This window comes from Odocoileus virginianus, chromosome 11 (assembly GCF_023699985.2).
Source record: "Odocoileus virginianus isolate 20LAN1187 ecotype Illinois chromosome 11, Ovbor_1.2, whole genome shotgun sequence".
In the NCBI taxonomy this organism is placed as follows: domain Eukaryota; kingdom Metazoa; phylum Chordata; class Mammalia; order Artiodactyla; family Cervidae; genus Odocoileus; species Odocoileus virginianus.
In genome coordinates, this window is record NC_069684.1 from 44,999,079 (window position 1) to 45,021,032 (window position 21,954).

The window sequence follows — 21,954 nt, forward strand, 5'->3', positions numbered from 1 at the left end:
GCTTTTTTGTTCCCCAAACAGTAATCAGTTTATGTGAACCAATCTGAAAATTATGCTGTCTTTCCAAAGATTTTTGGTAATACTAAAAATTACTTCTAATTTTTATGATAAACTATATAGCTTTTCTAGTACACTGCTGTATACCTTGCTCAAATACTTGCTGACTAATGTTTACAAAATTCCTAAAATGATTTTTGGGTGCCACAATAAACACAAAATAAGTTTCTATTTCAACTTCCAGTGATAACACAGCTAAGAAAACAGATAAAAAGCCACATACAAATTCTCCTGAGGGTTTTATTTTTAATGAAGAATGTAATGAACTGAATCTAATAATAAAATCATAAGAGGCATCAAAATTTTTGTATTTTTAAAGAAACTTTATATTTCAGTTCACAGAAATATAGTAAAAAGGTAGTAATAAAAAACATATTATACATTTGTAAAAGATATATTTAATAAATTAAGTTGTATTAAGTAAATTTTCTTCATTGAACTTATGGAAAAAAAGTGGCATTTAAATATTTCATATGTTAGTGAAATGGGACAGTTTGGAACTATATTAGTCTTATTTTTAAATTTTCACATGTATATATGTTATATACATATAGTCATATATAAGTTTTTGTGAGTATACACACACACACACACACATACGCTTCATCTACAAATCACCTCTATTTTCAGTTAGGGTTACATTAATGATGTCTGCATTTTTAGTGAAAATAAAATCTATATATAGTAGCTTGAGATTATGTGAATATATTTATTTAGGTTTAATTCACTTCTCACTACACAGACTTAGCTTATAGTATTTTAAAAACTGAGGTATGGCTCATAAAAAAAAAAAAGGAAAGAAAATACCATGCTCTAAAGGAACAGGTACAGATAACTCCATTATTCTTTCTTCTTGATCATGCCTTGTGTGATTGGCAGCCAAACTAGCCCATTGTGAAACCCAACGCTTGTTTCCAGACGAAGATGTACCTTCCTAAGGGAGAGAAATAAAAGAATGAAATGAACTAGTCTGTCAAGTCTGTTCTCATGTTCAGAGAATTTTATTTAGTCATTAAATTCCCTTTAACATATCATATAAACCAATATTTAAACCTCACATTGATATATTATCATTTGTTATATTTCCTTATATATAAAGATTTTTGAGGGCATCTCTTTTAACTATGAGATTATTACAGTGAATGTAGTAAAGTTTTCTGTGCTTATTAAGTACTAACAATGGTACTAAAATAAACTCTTAGAGCTTAAAATTTACTGATGCTAAATAAACTTAGGCGTACTACAATAGCTTCATGGCTAGCACAGCAAAGTTAGTTTTACTCCATTCTATAGAACAGAGAGCCTAAGACCTAGTTCTAAGTTGTTCTTTAGTCCTTTAAATGTTTCCATAAATTAGACTGGTTCCACACTCTCAGGGCATATTAAAATCTACCAGATCATGTCTTCAGGGATTTCAAATACAAGGCCAAAGCTTTAGGCTTCTTTCTACAATACTTAGTATTTCCAGAAGAAGCTAGAACTCACTTAAATCTTTAAGAATTTTTATCTAACCAGTCTGAACATAGACCTGTCCCATCTAGACCTATCTTTAAGATAAATGATTAGTCAAGTGTGAAACAATTTAATTCATGATATGGTTCCATATATATGGATTATATATTGGTAATTCTTAAGCCCAGGTCAATCTATGTATTTAAGATAGAAGATCTAGGTGTACAGAAAAAAATGGTTCCTCACTAGAAACCTAAGTCAATGCTCAGTACTGAATCTGTAATGATAACTAAGAATTGGAAAGCTCTGATCAAATTTTATTCTGAATTATTTCAGAAAGCATTTTATTAAAAGTGTCAAATGGCAGTCTAAAAACTGATAAATATTTCATAAGACTATATACTATATGATTTCAAGAATAATGGATTAAAATAGTAAGTTGCATACAAAGTGACATACATAGAGTAAAGCCTAAAGATACCAAAGCCTGCTGAATCTTTGAATTCCCACCAAGATTTTGTGGGAGTTGTTCACAGTTCTGAGACTGAAGGAGGTACCAGAGCCATTCACATCATTCTAGGAATACCCACAACAAAATGGGTTTCAAAGACACACATTTATGTAGACCCATTCTGTGACGACTGTTCTTATGGCTAGTTTAGGTGGTTCCTTCAAAGGCAGGTACATACTTGGGCTATATATAAATTTACTTGGCATGGGCTGAGGGGTTAAAGAGGAGAAGAGGGAGTCCAAGTTCAGAGTCACCAGTACCCTTTCTAAATTAATCAGAACACCAAAACACTGCTTTGAATAAGTATCACTTGCTTTCAGTAAGTAAATTAAGCATCTTGAAAAACATCAAAACTGTTTTGACAGTTTTCAGGAAACAGCAGACCATAAAGGGAAAAATTTTATATTAATAAGCAAATACATATCTGAATTTAGTTGACTATAAAGAATACATTTCACAAATACTTCATTTATATTTTGTTTTATTTATACCTTGATTTAGTTTATATTTAGTATATATTTTCTATTTGTATATTTTAAAGTAACTCATTTTTAGAAAGGTAATTCAGGAATAAGAGAAAGGGTTAACACATCAAAGCTCTTTAAGGTTCAAATTCTGGCCTCACAAGATATGAGTTTTAAGCCCTTGACCAAGTTAATTTCTACATACTTCAGTTTCATTATTTGTAAAATGGTACGCAGAAAGCTTCCACTGAATGTTAGATCGAATAAATTATAATATTGGAAGAAATGTAAAAAAAAATTATTTTTTTTATATTTCTTCCAATATATTAGTGTACAATGAAACTCTAATAACATTTCTAGTATTTGGATAAACATTTGTTGACTGCATAAATCTAAGACAATTACTCTGCTAGGTACTTTTTATCCTTCATATCCTTCCCTGTAAATAGGTTTTAGAAAAATACTATTTGCATAGATGAGAAAACTGAAGATGAGAAGAGGGGAAATGACTGACTCAAAGATACCCTGTTAGATGTGGCAGTTCTAGGATCTGCACTCAGGTCTTAGAAGCTCTACTACACTACACTGACTTCCGTAACTATCAACCAACCCACCCTTTCTAGTTGCATCCTGGGATGCACTACAAGGGCACTTATTTAGGTTTCTAAGTTGTATGTATGTATCAGGCACAACCTTGCATGATAGATCTTTCCATTCCAAATACATGACCGTCTAGTAAGTATATGCAGTGTGTGTGTGTGCATATTAACTCAATGTCAGAGATAGTGAGCATATAGCTCATTAACTGCTAACTGAAATTTAACATTTTCACTGACTGATAAAAAAATACTAGTGTTTTACAAGAGGATATATTAACTGCTGAAAATTATAGCTGACCCTTGGAAAAAAGTGAGGGCCGAGGGGGAATAAGAGCTCCAACCCACTGTGAAGTCAAAATTCCATGTATAATTTTGCAGGTGGCCCTCTGTATCAATGGTTCCCAATCCTTGGATTCAATCATGGATCATGTACTACTGTAGTATGTATTTGTATGTGAAAGCGGAACTGTGCAGTTCAAACTCGTGTGGTTCAGGGGTCAGCTGTAATTAACAAATGATAAAAATCTACATTTTGCGCATGTAAAAAATGTGAGGAAGATGTGTATACCTCTGAGTTGTGAAATCCAGGTGTACTCAGTGGTTTTCTTTCTTCCATTACTACTGCAGCAGAACTGAGAGCCCAATCTTTTATCAGATCTTTATGTTTTTCATTGATAATAGGCCTATTATAATCTTGATTGTCATCTACTCCAAATACCTAGGAGGAGAAAATTATTTTATAAATGAGATTCTGAGTAGTAGATAAATATGCGAGCATTATCATTAACTTCCGAGGTAAAACACAGTATTTTAAGTTAATTTCATAGGTAAATTCAATAATGAGGGAAACTTGTTTAATGATAGGGTAACATCCAATAGGAGTAATAGCTGGAAATGAAAACAGGGCAGTGGTAGCTTATGTAAATGTAACTAACCTTTTTAAACATTTAGCAAATGTACCATTTGATAATAAATAAGAGATATTCAGGATATTACATTTGCTTTGTTAAAAGATGTTAATAATGTTAGGCATTTTAAGATGCCAAGTGTTAGGATCGAGTACCATACCACTTCAGCTTGTCTCTGCTTTTGAGAAGCATGCTGGACGCTTAAAGCTTATGGTTGATTTTATCTGTTCCTTCCCAAAAAAGTGCTTAATATTTACATATATGAATTAAATTTATACATATAATTTTCTCAGGTACTAAATAACAGATTTTATTGTATGATCTTTGTATAAAATATACTATAATTCTTAAACTTTGTGTAGAGTAGAACATAATTTTTAAACTTTAAAGGCCTTTGTTTGAAATGCAGATTCCTGAGTCTGTTCACACAGGTTAGCATTTTCAATAAGAAGGCTGTCTGTACTCAACACTTCTGAAATATTGTAAACACAGAGACCAACAATCAATCATGTACCTTTAAGGGCAGTTACCTGAGTCTTACTCATTTACTGACACAACTAAGGCTTTGAATTGACTGGGAAAAGTTTATAACTATATAAACTTTAACACTGTTTTACCATTAAGTCTATTTGATTGCCAATGGTTATTGTTTATAGGTATTAGTTGTGGTTCTAATTATTAAAATAAAGAATGGTAACATGTGCTTGAATTAGCACTTTGTAGAAGAGAGATTTAGAATAAAATCAAAGAGCCTTCATTTTCTACAAAAATGGAAAAAATCTTTAAGTTAAACTATTTTCTAGAAAACTTTTTAATGATATGGTACTTTTTAACGATAGCTGATAAATTCTGAAGTCTACATTTAGTAAAGCAAATATCAAATTGGCAAAATTCACTGAACTTGGAAATGTTACCACTAGATGTCATTACTTAATGTTTAATTCAAATGTAACTGTACAGTTATCAAGAATTATGATTTAATATTCTGTTGAACCACTCAATATTCAAATTATCTTTGTTTTAAGAGAAAATTGGGTATTATTTGACTATTAAATCAAATATTAATTTTTTTAGTATACAGAAGGGAAAAAAAAAAAAACCCATTTCATTCTGCCAAACAGTAGAATTAGCAAGTTTAACAAGAACAGCAGTGAGACATACTAAATATATCTTTCCATGTGCTCTGCCTTCAACTCCACTTGTAAAGAAAGAAATCAGAACTACTAAATTATGCGTGACTACCTTAACATTTAAAAATTATCTCTAACTCAAGTCACTGAACTCCACATTTACTGAAGCTTATTTCCTTATTTGCATAATCACACACAAAAAATTACAACTCAAGTTTTTGAGCAAAAGATAAAAATAATCACATGTGATTACTTGTATGTTATATTTCTCTGGCACATTAATATAAAATTTACCTTCAGTTAATTTCTGATTTGAAGATATTTAATTCTAATCCATACTTGAAATGGACTTCCAAAACTTTGCTTTCCTTAAATATCTAAGCATCAGCAGTTCCGAATCTATTAAATCTCTTCAAATTGCTTCTGACACTATTTTGAAATAATAATGAAAGACACACACAGAGAGAACTAATGTTTTTAGGGAAGGGGACTGAAACTGTACAGAAAGTGTAGTCACATGACTTCCTACAGATTCCTCTTAAAACATCAGAGATATTAACAGCTATACACATATCTGTCAGAGAAGTAGCAATTTATTGATATTTTCCAAACAAGTAATATGGCCTGAAGTAGTGCTTGCTTTATGAGCAAGGAAGCCTTCAAGGTTCATACCTATATTTTTGATAGTGTTTGGAAAAATTAATGATACTAATAACTAGTTCAGCTTGAAAACTAAATTGTCATTTTCATGTCTCAGTATAAAAAATCTACAACTTTCATGTGAAAACAAAGAAGACAGAAACAGCTATACTCTGTGTACTTTAAAGCTATAGTACTTTTCACATCTAAAAAAGTACATATAATCTGACATGCATACATAACTTAAACACAACTTGAAGGCTCCTCAAAGCAGAGACCAAGCTTGGTAGATTTTCTCATCTTTTCATTCTAGATTTTGTCCCCAGGTGATGGTCACTGAAATCACTAACTGCAAACAGTTACTCAACCTGTCTGCACTTTCTCCTCCTAGATGGCTCAGTTATATTACAAACACACTGTGCTAACCTAGGCTCATGAATCTTTTCTCTTTCCCACTATACAGGGCTCAATTAACCCCCAAACCTGATAAAGTACAAAATCAGGGTGTGTCTCACTCAGCTAGAAACTTTTTTAGAAGTCTAAAGTTAGAAAGAAAGAGCAGGTATCTGTCCAACTTTTGTATTTCCTAAGTAGAATCCTCCTTCTAAGTTTGTCAGTTTTTAATTTTTCCAAAGGGCATGGGGAAGGAGCAGGAGCAGTATGGGAACAGAAAATTTCTTTTTGAACTTGTACTCTCTGTGCTCTCTGGTACTGGCAGTTTAAAAATAATTTATTTACCTTAGGGGCTGGGAGTGGTTTTCATGTATTCTTCCCTATAATTCCCTTGATCCAGACAGATGCATCTCTATAGAGGGAAGTGACCTGTGACTCCTCTAGGAGCCTTTAGGTTTAGGGTAAGAAGATAGAATTAGGGAACATGTTCTCAATCTCTTCCTTTGAATACGTACATGTGATACATAGCAACTTGCTTTGGGATTTCACAGCTATACCTCATTGGCTACTTTAAATAGTCTTAACAACCTGCTACTGAGGTATGGTAACATTATTTGTAAGCTGTTGGCTTCACCACCATAGGGCATTTAAAAAATAAACAAACAAACTATATATAAGCTCAGTTGCTCAGTTGTGTCCAACTCTTTGCAACACCCTAGACTACAGCCCACCAGGTTCCTCTTCCATGGGATTATCCTGGCAAGAATAATGGAGTGGGTTGCCACCTCTTACTCATATATATGGGTATATACATATATATGTGTATATGTGTGTGTGTGTGTGTATATATATATATATATATATTTTTTTTTTTTTTGCTGTCCTTGCTCTCAAGGAGCTGAGGTCTAAATCAGGAACTTAGGGGAAAAGAAAAACAAAAAAACAGAATGCCATTTGAACCAAGCAGAGGTACTCTGTAGTTAAAAAAGAACTAGGCAATATTTTTGGATTTAATTTTAAATTTAAAGAAACTAAATATTCTTCAGGATGATAAAAGAGTAGCATGTATAACACAAAGTGAGCCTATGAAAAGTCTGACCTTGGTTTTTCACTACCATATTATCACTATCGTCATTATTAGTTAAAGGTTCAGACTATACTGAGAATGTCCAGTGTCTATTCTGAAATTGGAAGTTGGAGGAGGAGGAATAATGGTCTATCAAATCCAAGATTAACTTTCATGGGGGTAAATATTACACCTACTGAATACTTGAAAGAGGGATCAAATTACATTTGGTAATCTCAGACATAGGTTGCACACATTTTGTGACAGAAAGCTGACAGAAGTGTGAAAAAGGGTAGAGGAAGAGAGGAGACTTGTGCATACAAACGGGACAATACTAATGTAGAGCAAAAGAGCAAGTGAATAGCAATAGTTCTCAATGTATTAGTTTAAAATTTTTCCAAATCAGTTGAAATTTGTAATTTATTCTCCCACAGAAATGGAAATGGGGCTTCCCTGGTGGCTCAGATGGTAAAGAATCTGCCAGTCTCTACTAGTTCAAAACAACAGTAGAGTTTCTCATGGGTTAGGGAAATCACCTGACACATAATAGTTCAAGAACTATGCAGAATGCTAGCCACTAACATCAGGGAACAAAATCAGGAAAATTGAATACAAGTTGAATTTGCAACTTTCCAAGAAAATCTAATTTCATTTTTAAAATTCAAAAGCCGACAAATTCACTGGAATAAATGGTCCTATATGTTTAACACTGTTATTTCTATATTTTTAACCAATTTTTAAATTTAAAATCAGACAAAGTTATAAAAGCTCAGAACGAGGGTACAAGATATATAATTCAGCATGATACACAAATAAACACAAGTACATGCATGTTTTCGGAGCGTTATTCACAATAGCCGAAAGGTAGAAACAACTCAGATGTCCATGAACGAGTGAACAGATTAAAAACAAATTTGGTATACCCACACTCTATTATTATTTTTTTATTATTCAGTCAAAAAAAGGAATGAAGTATTGATGTATGCTACAGCACAGACAAACATTGAAAAGACTGTACAAAGTGAAAATAGCAAGTCATAAAAGGCCACATACTATGAGATCCCATTTATATGACATGGCCACAAGAAGCAAATCCACGGATGTAGTACGTAGACTGCTGGTTGCCAGGAGCCAGAGGACAGAGTGACTGCTTAACAGGCATGGGATTTCTTTATCAGGTGATGAAAATGTCCTGGAGTTACACAGTGTTGATGGCTGCACAACAATGTGAATGTACTAAAAATCAACAAACTGTACACTTCAAATGGCTAATACAGTAAATGTTATGTGAATTTTGTTGTTTAGTCACAAAGTCGTGTCTGACTCTTTTGTGACTCCATGAACTGTAGCCCATCAGGCTCCTCTGTCCATGGGATTCTCCAGGCAAGAATAATGGGGTGGGTAGCCATTTCCTTCTCCGGGGGACATTCCCAACCCAGGGATCAAACCCACGTCTCCTGCATTGGCAGGTGAATTCTTTACCACTGAGTCACCTACCTTTTTGTTTGTTTGTTTTTAAAGGCACCATATAGAGTTCCAGAAAAACATCTATTTCTGCTTTATTGACTATGCCAAAGTCTTTGTGTGGATCACAATAAACTGTGGAAAATTCTGAAAGAGATGGGAATACCAGACCACCTGACCTGCCTCTTGAGAAACCTGTATGCAGGTCAGGAAGCAACAGTTAGAACTGGACATGAAACAACAGACTGGTTCCAAACAGGAAAAGGAGTAAGTCAAGGCTGTATATTGCTACCTTGCTTATTTAACTTATATGCAGAGTACATCATGAGAAACGCTGGGCTGGAAGAAGCACAAGCTGGAATCAAGATTGCCGGGAGAAATATCAATAATCTCAGATATGCAGATGACACCACCCTTATGGCAGAAAGTGAAGAGGAACTAAAAAGCCTCTTGATGAAAGTGAAAGAGGAGAGTGAAAAAGTTGGCTTAAAGCTCAACATTCAAAAAACTAAGATCATGGCATCCAGTCCTATCACTTCATGGCAAATAGATGGGGAAACAGTGGAAACAGTGGCTGACTTTATTTTTTGGGGCTCCAAAATCACTGCAGACGGTGATTGCAGCCATGAAATTAAAAGACGCTTACTTCTTGGAAGGAAAGTTATGACCAACCTAGACAGCATATTAAAAAGCAGAGACATTACTTTGTCAACAAAGGTCTGTCTAGTCAAGGTTATGGTTTTTCCAGTAGTCATGTATGGATGTGAGAGTTGGACTATAAAGAAAGCTGAGCACAGAAGAGTTGATGCTTTTGAACTGTGGTGTTGGAGAAGACTCTTGAGAGTCCCTTGGACTGCAAGGAGATCCAACCAGTCCATCCTAAAGGAGATCAGTCCTGGGTGTTCATTGGAAGGACTGATGCTGAATCTGAAACTCCAATACTTTGGCCACCTGATGCGAAGAGCTGACTCACTGGAAAAGACCCTGATGTTGGGCAAGATTGAGGGCAGGAGGAGAAGGGGACGATAGAGGAATAGATGGTTGGATGGCATCACCGACTCAATGAACATGGGTTTAGGTCCTGGCATGCTGCAGTTCATGGGGTTGCAAAGAGTCAGACACAACTGAGTGACTGAACTGAAAGGCACCATCTGACCTTCACTTCTTCCTTTTCATCTGTCTGGGTAAATCTCTGTCCTTTCCCAGAACCTATCCTACATCCTTGATTCTTTCTATTCTTTTGGAATCTTATAACCACCTTCTTTTCCTTTTTCATCACTATTTAGCATTCTTTTTCTATTAGTTCCTCCTTTTGTATATTCAAATCACACTCAGTTCTTAACTAATGCTTCTACAGTTAAAATGTCCAGTTTCTCTCCTTTGTATGGCTTAATTCATTGTCATGCATTCTTTTCTTTCATATCTAAAATCTGGCTGCTCATCAATTACCATCTTATGCTTTCTTTGCCAGATTTTTAAGCATTAAGTGCTTAAGTGGGTATTAATAGAAACTTAAAAGTATTTCTAGATTTCTACTAATCAAAGAAATTCCCCTGAAACTTACACATTTCTACTGATGCAACTAATAGTCTTTTGCAGCTTTCCTATTTCTTATTACAAAGAAAAACTTAAAAAACACAGGTTTTAAATTACACATTTTAACAAGTTATTTTGGAATCAAGATATAAACAAATTTCAGCACATAAAATATAGGAAAATCTGTTTGTGGAGACCTCACTGCATTTAATCAATCTATAAATTCACTGAAATACATTAGCTAATATATAACTAAACACATATAAATATTGATAAACATAAAAATCAAGTCAATATTTTTTCTTTCTCATTTATCCATTCAAAAGATAATTACTGATTGTCTACTACATACTAGGCACTTTTCTAGGCACAAGAAATACAGACAGGATCAATACAAATGAGATCATTCTAGAAAGGGTAGAGAGAAAATAAACTAGCTAGAGGTAAGCTCTATAAAGAAATCACAGTAGTATTATAAGAGGGTAATGCTGGGGCTATATTATAGATAGAGTGGTTAAAGAAAGCCTCTAAAAGTAAATTATGAGAAGGAGGTAGGCATGCAAAACTAAACCAAAAAACCACACAGGGAAGAGCTTATTAGACTAGGGCACAGTAAGTGAAAAGCCCCTAAAAACCAGGAAAATAAATAAGATCTCTTACAACAGTAGAGAAAGGAAAATCTGGGTAAACCTTTTAAATCTTAAGCTTTTAACTGAAAAAAAGGTGAGGGTTTCCTTATGAAGCTTTGGGGACTAATACAGCGGTAAAGAGTTTCTCGTACCTAAGAAGGACATGGAGTGTTAAAAAGGGGAGAGGAGCATCAACAGAGTGACCAAAACTGAATTCTCCTGACACAAGAAAGTTTTTAAGTTGTTCAGTGAAGAGACAGCAGGAGAGAAGATTAACATAAAAGAAAAAAAATCAAGCTGTCAGAATTTACCTGTTAAGAACCACTATTTGCTTCAGCCCTTATATTAACTCAGATTATTTCTGGATTGATAAGAATTAGAAAAAAAAATTAAGTCAAATTCCAAATGCAGCCTCTAGTATCAAGGCCCTCTTTCACTACTCAAGGCTCTTATCTGATCTCTTCCTTTAGTTCCCAAACACCGGATTGGGTACACGAGCGGACTCTGTACACACCTCCCTCATCCGTGTTCTAACAGGCTCTCTACCTAGATTTTGACTCTGCTTTAATCACAGTTCCCTGGCTCTGACCCAGTCTAGAATCTTGCTGTGAATGTCAGAGTTTGGAATATCTTCATTCCAAATTGCTTACACCTGGATCCAAGTTCTCAGCACTGACTTCCTTTGGGATGTCTCACTGCTATTGATGTTTCTCACTTTGTGTTTCCAGTCCTGTATAGTTCTCCTGGTTCTGGATTCTTCCCTACCACCTGTTGCCTACAGAATCAGCACTGATAGATACAAGGAGCCATGAAGGGAGAGAATATGCTAATAAGAAGCATTGGGGGAATTAAACTCAAGAAAGAAGTATCTGGTTGAACTGGTCTATGGTATTAAATTTATGGAGAAGAAAAATACTTTTTTCAAAAGAACCTCAAGCCCAGGCGTTGGTGGTATAGTGGTTAGCATAGCTGCCTTCCAAAAGAACCTCAAGCCCTCTACAAAGACCAGTATTTTTTCTTTTCATTTAATATTTGGCTTTCTGTTTTCACTACAAGTCTTTCTCACCTAAAAGTCTATGAAGTAGCCCTGACAGTATCCTCCTCTTCCCTTAGCAGTGTTTTGGATGAAGGAGTGGGGAAAAGAAACTGGTGCTATGATGGGTTCTCTAGGTTATTACAGGGAAGTCAAAGGAAGGAGGTCTAGGGGAGGCTATCATTGCAGCGGAAGATAATTACCTTTAATCCAGGCAGTTATCAGCACTTTCTTATTATAGCACATCTCCATGTAAGCTTAGATGTAAAACTTAAGAGTTCTTTATAAATAACAGACATTTGCGTTAATATTATAAAAAGTAAATTTGGGGACAAAGCATACAGTAAGTTTTATCTACTGACAACACACAACACAGATGTACAAACCAAAATGCTATAATCCCGTTACTTGGAGGCTGGGGCAGAGAAATCTCAGTGCCTTTGAATCACATAACAGTACAACCAACACAGAAAAAGATAATGGCATTATAGCTCAATCATCTCTTTAAAGAGATCCTACTTTAATAGTATGCAACTTCTCCTGAGTTGCAAGGCAAGTATATATTCTGCTTATCACATCTAGATGCAGAAATACAACCTACTTTGGGGAAAAACTGAAAAGGCATTCTAGTGCTTATCATATTTAATGTCAGTATATCATATGAAACTCCTGCTTACTCACTTTTATTATTCTGTCTTTGATTCCAAGGTGCTATTGTTCTTTTGGTTTTCTCTTACTCCTATGTTTGACCCTCCTTTATTCACTCTTATTCCTCTGTCCACCTCTACTGGTGTTGCTAAGAATTTTGTACTTTGCCTCTTTTCACTTTTTTATGCTCTTTCCAGGTGATCTCATCTGTATTTTGCATTCACAGCTACCCTCTTGTAATTCCAAAAATGTTATTTTAGCCCAGATCTCTTACCTAAGATCCAGACAATTATATTCAACTGACTACTGGACATGTCAGTAGCTTTTAAATCGCCTTCTCTGCTTCCAGCCTTTCCAACTTTCAATCCATTCTTCACACTTATGACAGTGATTTGTACATCACTGCCAGATTTAAAACTGTTCAATGATTCACAACAGCATTTAGCATTAAAAAAAACACTAAAGTCCTTAATATGATATGGAGGGCCTGTCAATGTCTAGTCCAATCTCATCTCTCTGAAAGTAAGTGTGGTCCTCTGAACAAGGCCTCTACCCTCCTGGGCTTTTGAAAAGATTGCTCCAATTTTTGAAAACCTCTCCTTGACTATGCCCATCATGGGATTAATCCCGTATGGTTCAAAATGAGCTCGGTTGGCAATTAAATTCGGTATTTACTGAGGACATTTTATATGCCAGGCACTAGGTTCCTGCAGTCATGGAGTTTATATTCTTGCAAATGTGCACATGTGTGTGTTTGTGTGTGTATTATAGGGGAGCAGAGAGGCAAACAAATAAATAGGAAACTATCAAATGGTGATAAAGCTTATGATTAAAATGAAACAAGCTGATCTGACAGGGAAGGGTGTTTCCTTAGATTGGACAGCTAAACACTTCTCTTAGGAAAACCTGAGATCTCCTCATGGAAGCTATTCGTACCCTTGCTTGAACAGTCTGCTTATCAAAGCATCCACCATACTACTTTTAATGCATATGTTTTCACTTGTGTATTTCCATGCCTCCATATATTTAGTTCTTGAGGAAAAGAACTCTGTCTTTTCCATTTCAATCTCTCTGCCTCCTAACACAAAGCTGGGCACATGGCAGATGCAGAATAAAGGTTGAGAAAAAAATTAATGAAATAAACCAGCTCTCGAATGAGGGAGTAAAAAAGGAAACAGACCACACAGAAGTATTCAGACCCAAATAACAATTACATTCAGATGGACAACAGCTGGTGGTCCCCACTTCCATCCCATACACTCTAAAAGGGAGAAAATGGATGACAAAGCTTACCCGAGCAACTTGATATGATGTCTGAATCCTCCCATCCTCCCAAACTCCTTCTTACGCCCTGATTCTATTTTGGGTCTTTGTTTTCTTAATGCTCACAGGTTACTTCATTTTCTTCAGACATTTGTTTCCCCAGAGCCTGACTTTAGTTAGCCTGAATCTGACCTCTAGCTTTAACCACAGCCAGTAGAATCTCAGTTCTTTTTCTTTGGCATTCACAACATAATGTAGTGACCCCTGCTTTTCCCTACAATTATGGCCTTAGCTTTGTTTTCTGCTTTATACAAACTAAAAATGACTGAATTATGTACTCAGTCACATTCTGACATTATTCCCTTAAATGAATCCTGCTTTAGATTCTTGGTTTTCTTTATCCATAGTGTGACCATATAATTTGTCAGTGAAATTGGGACTCTTTTTGAAAATGAAAAAAAGGATGCTTATTATGGACAGCAGGTATACACCAGGTTTTATGGTCCTTCTCTTCATCCAGCAGTTTACTTTTCAAGAGTCTCAACTGCCAACAATGACTTCCTTCTTGACTTTCTGTTGTTGTGGGCAGGCTATTTCCTTGCACTTTAACTTCCATTTGAGTTTCAGATTTGACCTTTTCAATGCTGAGGAGCTTTTTAGGATTTATCAAAACCTAGTGTAGAGATTCATACATGGAAACTCCTCATAAGGTTAATAACATAGCTAACATTTATAGACCTTTTATTATAAGATAGCATTTTAATAATAAGCCTCTTATATATTTTATTGAATTCTTTTTGCAATCTACTGTTCATTCAGTGTACTTATATCTGGTACATCTATTACAGATCTGTCTGCCTACGAGTGTTCATGTTTTTAAACTACTACAATATAATCTCCCACTGAAAGATCTTTTAATAGAGAAACATCAATGAACTATAAATGAAATATATATAAATCAAACAAAACTACACTAGAATAAAATATTAATCTGAATTTTAAAACTTATTAGCTTTCTTTTTTCTTTTCAAAACCTATCCTTTTATTTTCTACTTGACAGTATCTTAAATAGCAATATACTTGTTCTCCATAACCAGAGGAAAAATTATAAACTTTAATCTGAAAGTAATGTCATTATTGATTCCCAGTGTTGAAAATAATTAGAAATGACTGAGTCATTTTCTATTGCTATGACTGTGTTCTTAGCTTTCCTATACTATTATTAGAAATATTAACTTATCTGTTTGTTAATTTTTTAAAACTTCTTTATTTCTCTTTATTTTTTTATTTATTTCTCTCATTAACAACTATCATAACATCTATTTCCTAAACTAATGGGTGTCCGAAAGTCTGAAGCTCTATATCCTAGCACTGAAAAATTTTGAGCATTTGCTCAATAAATGGATGTTAGAAATTTTATATATATATACACACACCAATGTAGTAACAGACTGAATACACTATAGAACACACTCTTAAATAGAAATAAAAACTATGAAATTAAAAGTCTAAGTCCTAATAATTTTCCTGCTTCCCAAAGGGTTACCTTGTCTATTCTCTAAAATATCACTGTGTAAGCTCATCATCTGAACTAGTGTATCTCAAATGTTAATCTGTGTATGAGCCCTACTTTTAAAGCAGATTCCTTTTCACTATGTTTAAGATGGACTGGAGATTCTGTATTTCTAACAGGCTCTCTAGTGATGTTAATGCTGCTCACATGCTAAGTAATGAGAACTGAAACAAGAGATTAATGCTTAGCCAAATTTATGTTTCTATCTTCCAGGGGTAAAATACACAGCAGATTGTAAAGTCAATCTTCCATTACTGGGGGCAAAACTACTTTTTTACCATACAACAATCATTATACATATTAATCAAAAACAAAAATAAAATCTGTAATGTAAATAATCATCATGATTAGGTATACCCTTGGTTAAACTCAGAGTATCATAAACACACTGATTTTGCTTTTACACATTTCTTTTCTATCACCACAGACAGCAGTGAATAGAAATTAAGAGAAGAAACTAAGGAGAAAGAATAAAATGGATTAAAACATGTATTTTCATCTGCTTCCAAAATAAAATTAGTAGGCAGGAAACCTTTGTTTAACTATTTTCAACTGAGGCTCATGTTTATATTAACGGAGTCAACAGCAATCAGGTTTTCTTTGATTTTTAGTTTTTAAATGCAAAGTGGGCATGGTCAAGATACAGCATTTAAAAAGTCAATCTTAAATTATTACAACTTTAAAAGGTCCAAACAGCTTATATGTACAGAACTTTACATATGAAACTCAGGCAAATTCAGAATATAAGCAGAACAAAATCAGAAAGTATTTTGGTCTCATTGTTAGGTTTCTAGTTCCCTAATAAAATCCTAAAGTTTTAATATACTAACTACATGAAAACATTTTATATCTTCTAATAATTTCCAACAGTTAAATACACCACGAGAAAACTAGTACCAATTATTTACCTTGTCAATCATTTTTCTTGCTTCCACTTCCTCACTGTTGGGATTCTCTAACTCAATGGTATAAGTACCCTTGTCACTTTGGTCATCATCATTATCCTTTTCAGAAGCAGCAGAAGTAGCTTGATTTTTTAACATTTTATCCATCTCCTGGCTTGGTCTGTGCCCAAGACTCCCTGAACTTCTTAATAATGCAGTTTGTAGGAAGGGAATTGACACCGATGGCTCCTCTGATTTCTGTTTTAACAATTTCCCATGTGGAACACCATGCCCCCCTCTGTGGTGCGCAGAGCTAGTCTGTAAAGACAAAGAAACCACTTTGGCATCTGCTGTTGGAGATTTTGTTTTTTCAAGTTTTGTATGTGGTGCTGAATAAGTAGTTTCCTGACACAAGATTCCCGTACTCTGAGTGAAAGAATATGACCTTCTTTTTCTGGGATTGTCTTCATCAAAGAATGCAATCATAAAAGCAGTTTGACTTACAACAGCTTGGTCTTGATGCTTTTCAGTAGCCTGGGCCTTCTGTAGTTTTTTCTGCTCTGAATGGTGGCGCCTTAAGTGTTCCTCAAGAGTTGCACGCTTGCTACAACGCCTGTGAGCCCCAGCATTTTCCGAGTCGCTTTGTGTACCATCATCATGTTTGTTTCCTGGACACAGAAAAGAAACCGCATAATAGAGAAGGGAAAAAAAATCCTATGTAGAAAATCAAAGCATATACAAAAGTGCTGCTTGTTCTGCCCCTCCCCCCTTTCAATCCAAAGTCATATGTTCTTTTCAGTAACAGGCTCTGCAAACTTCCCTCAATTGCAATGCTTACATTCAAATTTCATCAACCAACAATGAGTCCTTTATAAACACTTGAATAGGATTACTTTTCTTTCTTCAAATTTTAACTTTATAATAGTTCATCAATGCCTTAAAAGATAAGCAGTGCTACAACATCTGTGATAGTCTGTATTTGTAACATTAAATATTAATCCTGCCTTTAAACTTTATACCTGATTTAAACAATCAAAAATTTATCTTTAGCATTAGAAAGGAAAAGACAGAAAAAAGTGTGATCCCACCGAAATGCTTATCATTATACAGGAAAAGAGAACGTAAACTCTATAAAAAAGAGTGTCATGAATCGTTAATTTTAGTAATGTTCAAAACTTCCAAAAGTACAGCATTCCTTTCCTTTTTAATATATAAAAATGCAAATTTGCAGTTTCCACCAATTACTGTACAATTCTTTACAAACATCTTTCTAGCTATGATAATTTTTGCAATTTTGTATGTGTGCTCCCTTAAACTCTGGTGGCTTCAACAAGTTAAATAAAGCATGCTAAAAGGTCTAGCGTGGAAAAAGCATAGACTATGAAATCCTATATAAACCTACCAGACAAATGGCATGTTGCTAAATATAATGAGATAAAAATATGTTTTCTCCATTAAGCATATAGTCAAGATAGAATACTGCAGTTGAATTTCAAAACATCAGCTTCCTAACAGAGGCTTTTTGTTACTCTTCATAGCTCTGTTAAGGATTAAGTGTGAAACTTTATGAAAGTTACTTGATTTTTCACTGATTCAGAATTCTTATCATGTAAACAATAAGTACACTAGAGGAAATAATCAAATGACAATTATTATATTCTTATAGCATGAATTTAATGGAAAGTTGAGTTATTCTATGTGTGTTTTAGACTGAATCACAAATGAGGGCTTAAAAGATAGCTCTTTAGAAAAGAAAGCTTAAATGAATCTAGTCAACCAGCTGTATTTCAATACTTCCAGAACTAAATCTGAAAATCTTCCTTCAAATTAGCAACTACTGAAAATGTAATATGAAAAGAAAAAAACAAAAATAAAATGGTGTTTAGTTTAACTAATGGAATTCCTGTCCTGGTAATTAACCGAGGGATAAAGGATAGGCAGATGGAATGCAGAAGCAAACAAAACCACTAGTTCAAATACAAAACTCATGAAAAATAGGACACTGTAAAACCTATTTCATATTGTACTGGATATACTGAAAAGGAATCCAGTTTGTAAGAGCTGTAAATAACTAAACTTCCATATTTCATGTGTCGTGGGACCAAAAAGCCCACATTACACACATATACAATATGAAAACACCATCTTTACAGACTCTAGTTCTTGTTCAGTTCAGTTGAGTCCTGTCACTCAGTCGTGCCTGACTCTTTGCAACCCCACGGATTGCAGCATGACAGGGTTCCCTGTCCATCACCAACTCCTGGAACTTACTCAAACTCATGTCCACAGAGTCAGTGTTGGTTATATGTTATTCCTGGTAACAGGTTCTATGTTATAACATAGTTATATATGTTATAACATATATATAACAAGTTATATGTTATAACATATGTATAATATATAGTCATATGTTATGACATACTTATATGCTAATTCTTGTAACAACATATAAAAATTTGGTGCTTATCTGGTGTCAGGGCTTTTCAGTATCTTTTAAGTTATAAGTTAAAGGGTTATAGATTAGCCATTTTCTTTGTAGAAAATTATTCTTCTTTTTCATTTCCCAGTGTTATACAAGATAACACATCTGATCAGAACTGCAATTTTTGTTATTTAACAAAAAAATCATTAGAAACTATTAAGATTTTTTCTATTTTGTCCATCATTAATCATGCATTAATATGTTGAAGTTCTTCTAGTATTTTTTAGGATAGATTGACTGTAACTAATCAGTAGCTGTGACCAAAAGAAGCTTCAATTCTCCTAAAGGGTAAAAGTACATGGGCTTTGTGAACATCATTATCTTCACTGTCCCAAAGCACGTGCATTTCACTCTTGCAGGAGCAAAGTTGTTTTGTTTTGCCTACTTTCAAGTTTTTGACTCATCTAAGCAGTTGCTGAATGTCTAATTATTGTAAAGTAGTTTCTATTTGCTATACTTATATTAATTCAGAGTCTAGGTATATACTTTTGATCTCTTAAATTGTGGAAAATCTTCATCTAATGATGGCAGGTCTAACTTTGGGGGAAAGTAAAATGTCATTTGTAAATAAATCTGAAAAAATAAAATGGATAAATCTTGGATCAAAAATGAGGCATATGCACAAAGACATTTTCTTAGATGGTTTGTAAAATGTCCTGAAGGCAAATTTAAAAGTAGGGTTCTATGCAATGGCAACATACTAGAATATATCTACCTATAAATCAATTCTGAGGGATAATAATAATTTGTATAATTTCTGGCAAGGATTTAAAAAATCTAACATAATATATGAATACAGTCTGAATGTGAACATTAATGCCTCTAACCAGAATCAAAATAATAGCTAAAACAGAAGACAGTCATTATAAGTAAACTTACAGTTACAATAAAAGGGTATAATAAAGGTTTTTCTTTTTTTTTTGGTCATACCACATGTCATGGAGGATCTTAGTTCCCCAACTAGGGGTGAAACCTGTGCCTCCTGCAGTGGAAGCAGAGAGTCTTAACCACTGGAACATCAGGAAAGTTCCATAAAGGTATTTTTTAATGGTGGTTTATCTTGTAGCTCATTTGTGTACATTTATTAAGTGTGGTCTAAAGAATATATTATTTCTAAATTTTCAAAGTTTACACTACTTTTTATATTATTCTAGGATATCAGTCTTATTTTATCCAATCCATAAAAAATGATCAGTTAACAAATGGGTAGCTTTTATACATAAGCTTTAACCTATATATATCTCAATACATGTACAGGTCTCAATTATATATGTTATTATCTAGTAGGAGTAAAAACAACAATTACATGTCAAAAGTTTGTATGCCAGGTAACTGCTTATGATTATAATTAAATATGTTAATAGGCCCTGGCAAAGAATTAGGTAATCATACCATCTCACTATCTCAAAATGCCTTAGAAGCAAATAGGAAATAGGTATTTCTTCAATTAAGTGAATAGAATCCCAAACCATAAAGTACAGGTTAAACCAGGGTCAGTTTTGTCAATGATAATGAAGTCATTCATTGATTATTCAAATTACTGAGTACCTATCACATACTCAAGTCCCAGGAAAGGGCTAGAGATATAAGGTAAGTAATAAACAATCTCTGACTTCAACAAGTACTCTTTTAAAGCTCTTTAACTTTTTGTATGGTAAGAGAATGATCAGATTAACATGTAATCACTTCCCTTATAGTAAGCTTGTCAAATAAAATCAAGATATAGTAACATAAATCTGTAGTCAACAAATTCTAAATTAAAATTTAACTAGCAAAATCGATGAGGGGAAAATGATTAGCTGATACTCTGATGTATTTTAACTAACTCTGGTCAAGTATTTTTAATAAAACATATTTAATAATTATTTCAAAAATAAACATTTAACTGCAATTTTCACTAGTGAAAAAATTCTTAATTCAATTAATTCCTAGTATCGCTCAATAAAATTTGTTTCATGATATGAGTATCTTGAGAACAGTCTGAAACACTCCACCAACAATGTGACTATATTGCCAAAGTAGAATGATAAGCCCATAATTCAGTAAAACATTCAAAATCTACATATTGACATTTTACAGGAAGCACACAGTTGAGAACAGAATTAAACATATATTTTCCTTAAATCAGGAAAATGATGAAAACTGTCTTCTAAGGAATTCCACTGGTGAAATGAATGAATAGTTCCACAGGAAAAAGAAACATATTTAATGGCATACATATAAATTTACAAAACCAATTTGGTTTTGGCAAGAAAATGATGGCAGACTGTTTTGATTGAGTAAGTTGATATGGGCAGAATGGCTGGCTTTTGAACTTTAAGATCAAATATAAACCTTCAAAAAAGTAGAAGCAGAAGCTTTATATCATATAATTATTTTTCTAATCATAGTTTGGTAACTGTGAAGACTGAACTTAACCATAAAAAAGGAAGTTCTGAAAAGTTACCTTTCAACCTTTTCAAGTAAACTGGAACATCACTTTTAATACTTTTGGAATCCTCTTCTGTTCTTTCCCATACCATCTGAGGAGGGTTGTTCTGTGCTAGCCAGTCAGCTACTTTGTTTTCGGGTGCCATCATTCCAGTTTGAATCCCTGGCAGGTCTTGAGTTCCAGGAGAAGACTTCTTTGACTTGTGGCGCTGATCAGAAGCAAATTTTGTCACATGATCTCTAATAGTTACTTTCCCTGGGGTACTGTTATCAAATTCAATGGTAAATGAAGCATGCCCTGCACCTGCTGTATGAGAACTTGGTGTGTCTTTTGTTGGGACTTCATGAATAGTGCTCTCTGTTATTTGTGATGGTTGCTGAAATTCTTTTGTAGGGATTTCAAAATAACTTGGTTCTCTACAGAAAGGAAAAAGTACTTCTTCATTTGCAGCTGCAGATTGTTCTTCAACTTGCTTGGCATCTATGCTGCACCCTAATAAGAAAAATAAGAGAAAATTCAAAATATTTGGGAGCTTCTAGAACTTGAAGGAGTACAGTAATGGCCACTTCCATTACTCCATGGGGATCGGAAGGCAGATCGCTGCTTAGATGAAAAAGAATGACAAATGTCATAAAAGAGAAATAATTTCGATTATAAACATGGCATTCCCATTACCAATAGGAGATGCAAGATAAGCAGCAGTGGCAAAGGATAGCAAAGTAGTTAAGAGATGGGATTTTGCATGGTTAGGTCTATATTGTTTCCAACGTGGATCCAGAAATTATCAAAAGT

General features: G+C 34.0%; 1 protein-coding gene across 12 annotated transcripts in view; it reads right to left on the reverse strand.

Moving 5' to 3' along the window:
• CEP170 (centrosomal protein 170) overlaps positions 1–21,954 on the reverse strand; it is a 127,472-nt gene that overhangs the window by 35,479 nt on the left and 70,039 nt on the right. For 6 of the 12 annotated variants that reach the window (XM_070474374.1, XM_070474366.1, XM_070474365.1 and 3 more), the window contains exons 8-12: positions 21,178–21,654; positions 16,754–16,917; positions 16,274–16,567; positions 3,652–3,801; positions 865–991 (exon numbers count right to left, since the gene is read on the reverse strand). In XM_070474374.1, coding sequence (XP_070330475.1) covers positions 865–991; positions 3,652–3,801; positions 16,274–16,567; positions 16,754–16,917; positions 21,178–21,654 — 1,212 coding nt within the window. The remainder of the gene's footprint in view (positions 1–864; positions 992–3,651; positions 3,802–16,273; positions 16,568–16,753; positions 16,918–21,177; positions 21,655–21,954) is intronic. The other 6 variants (XM_070474371.1, XM_070474370.1, XM_070474369.1 and 3 more) reach the window with 4 other exon arrangements.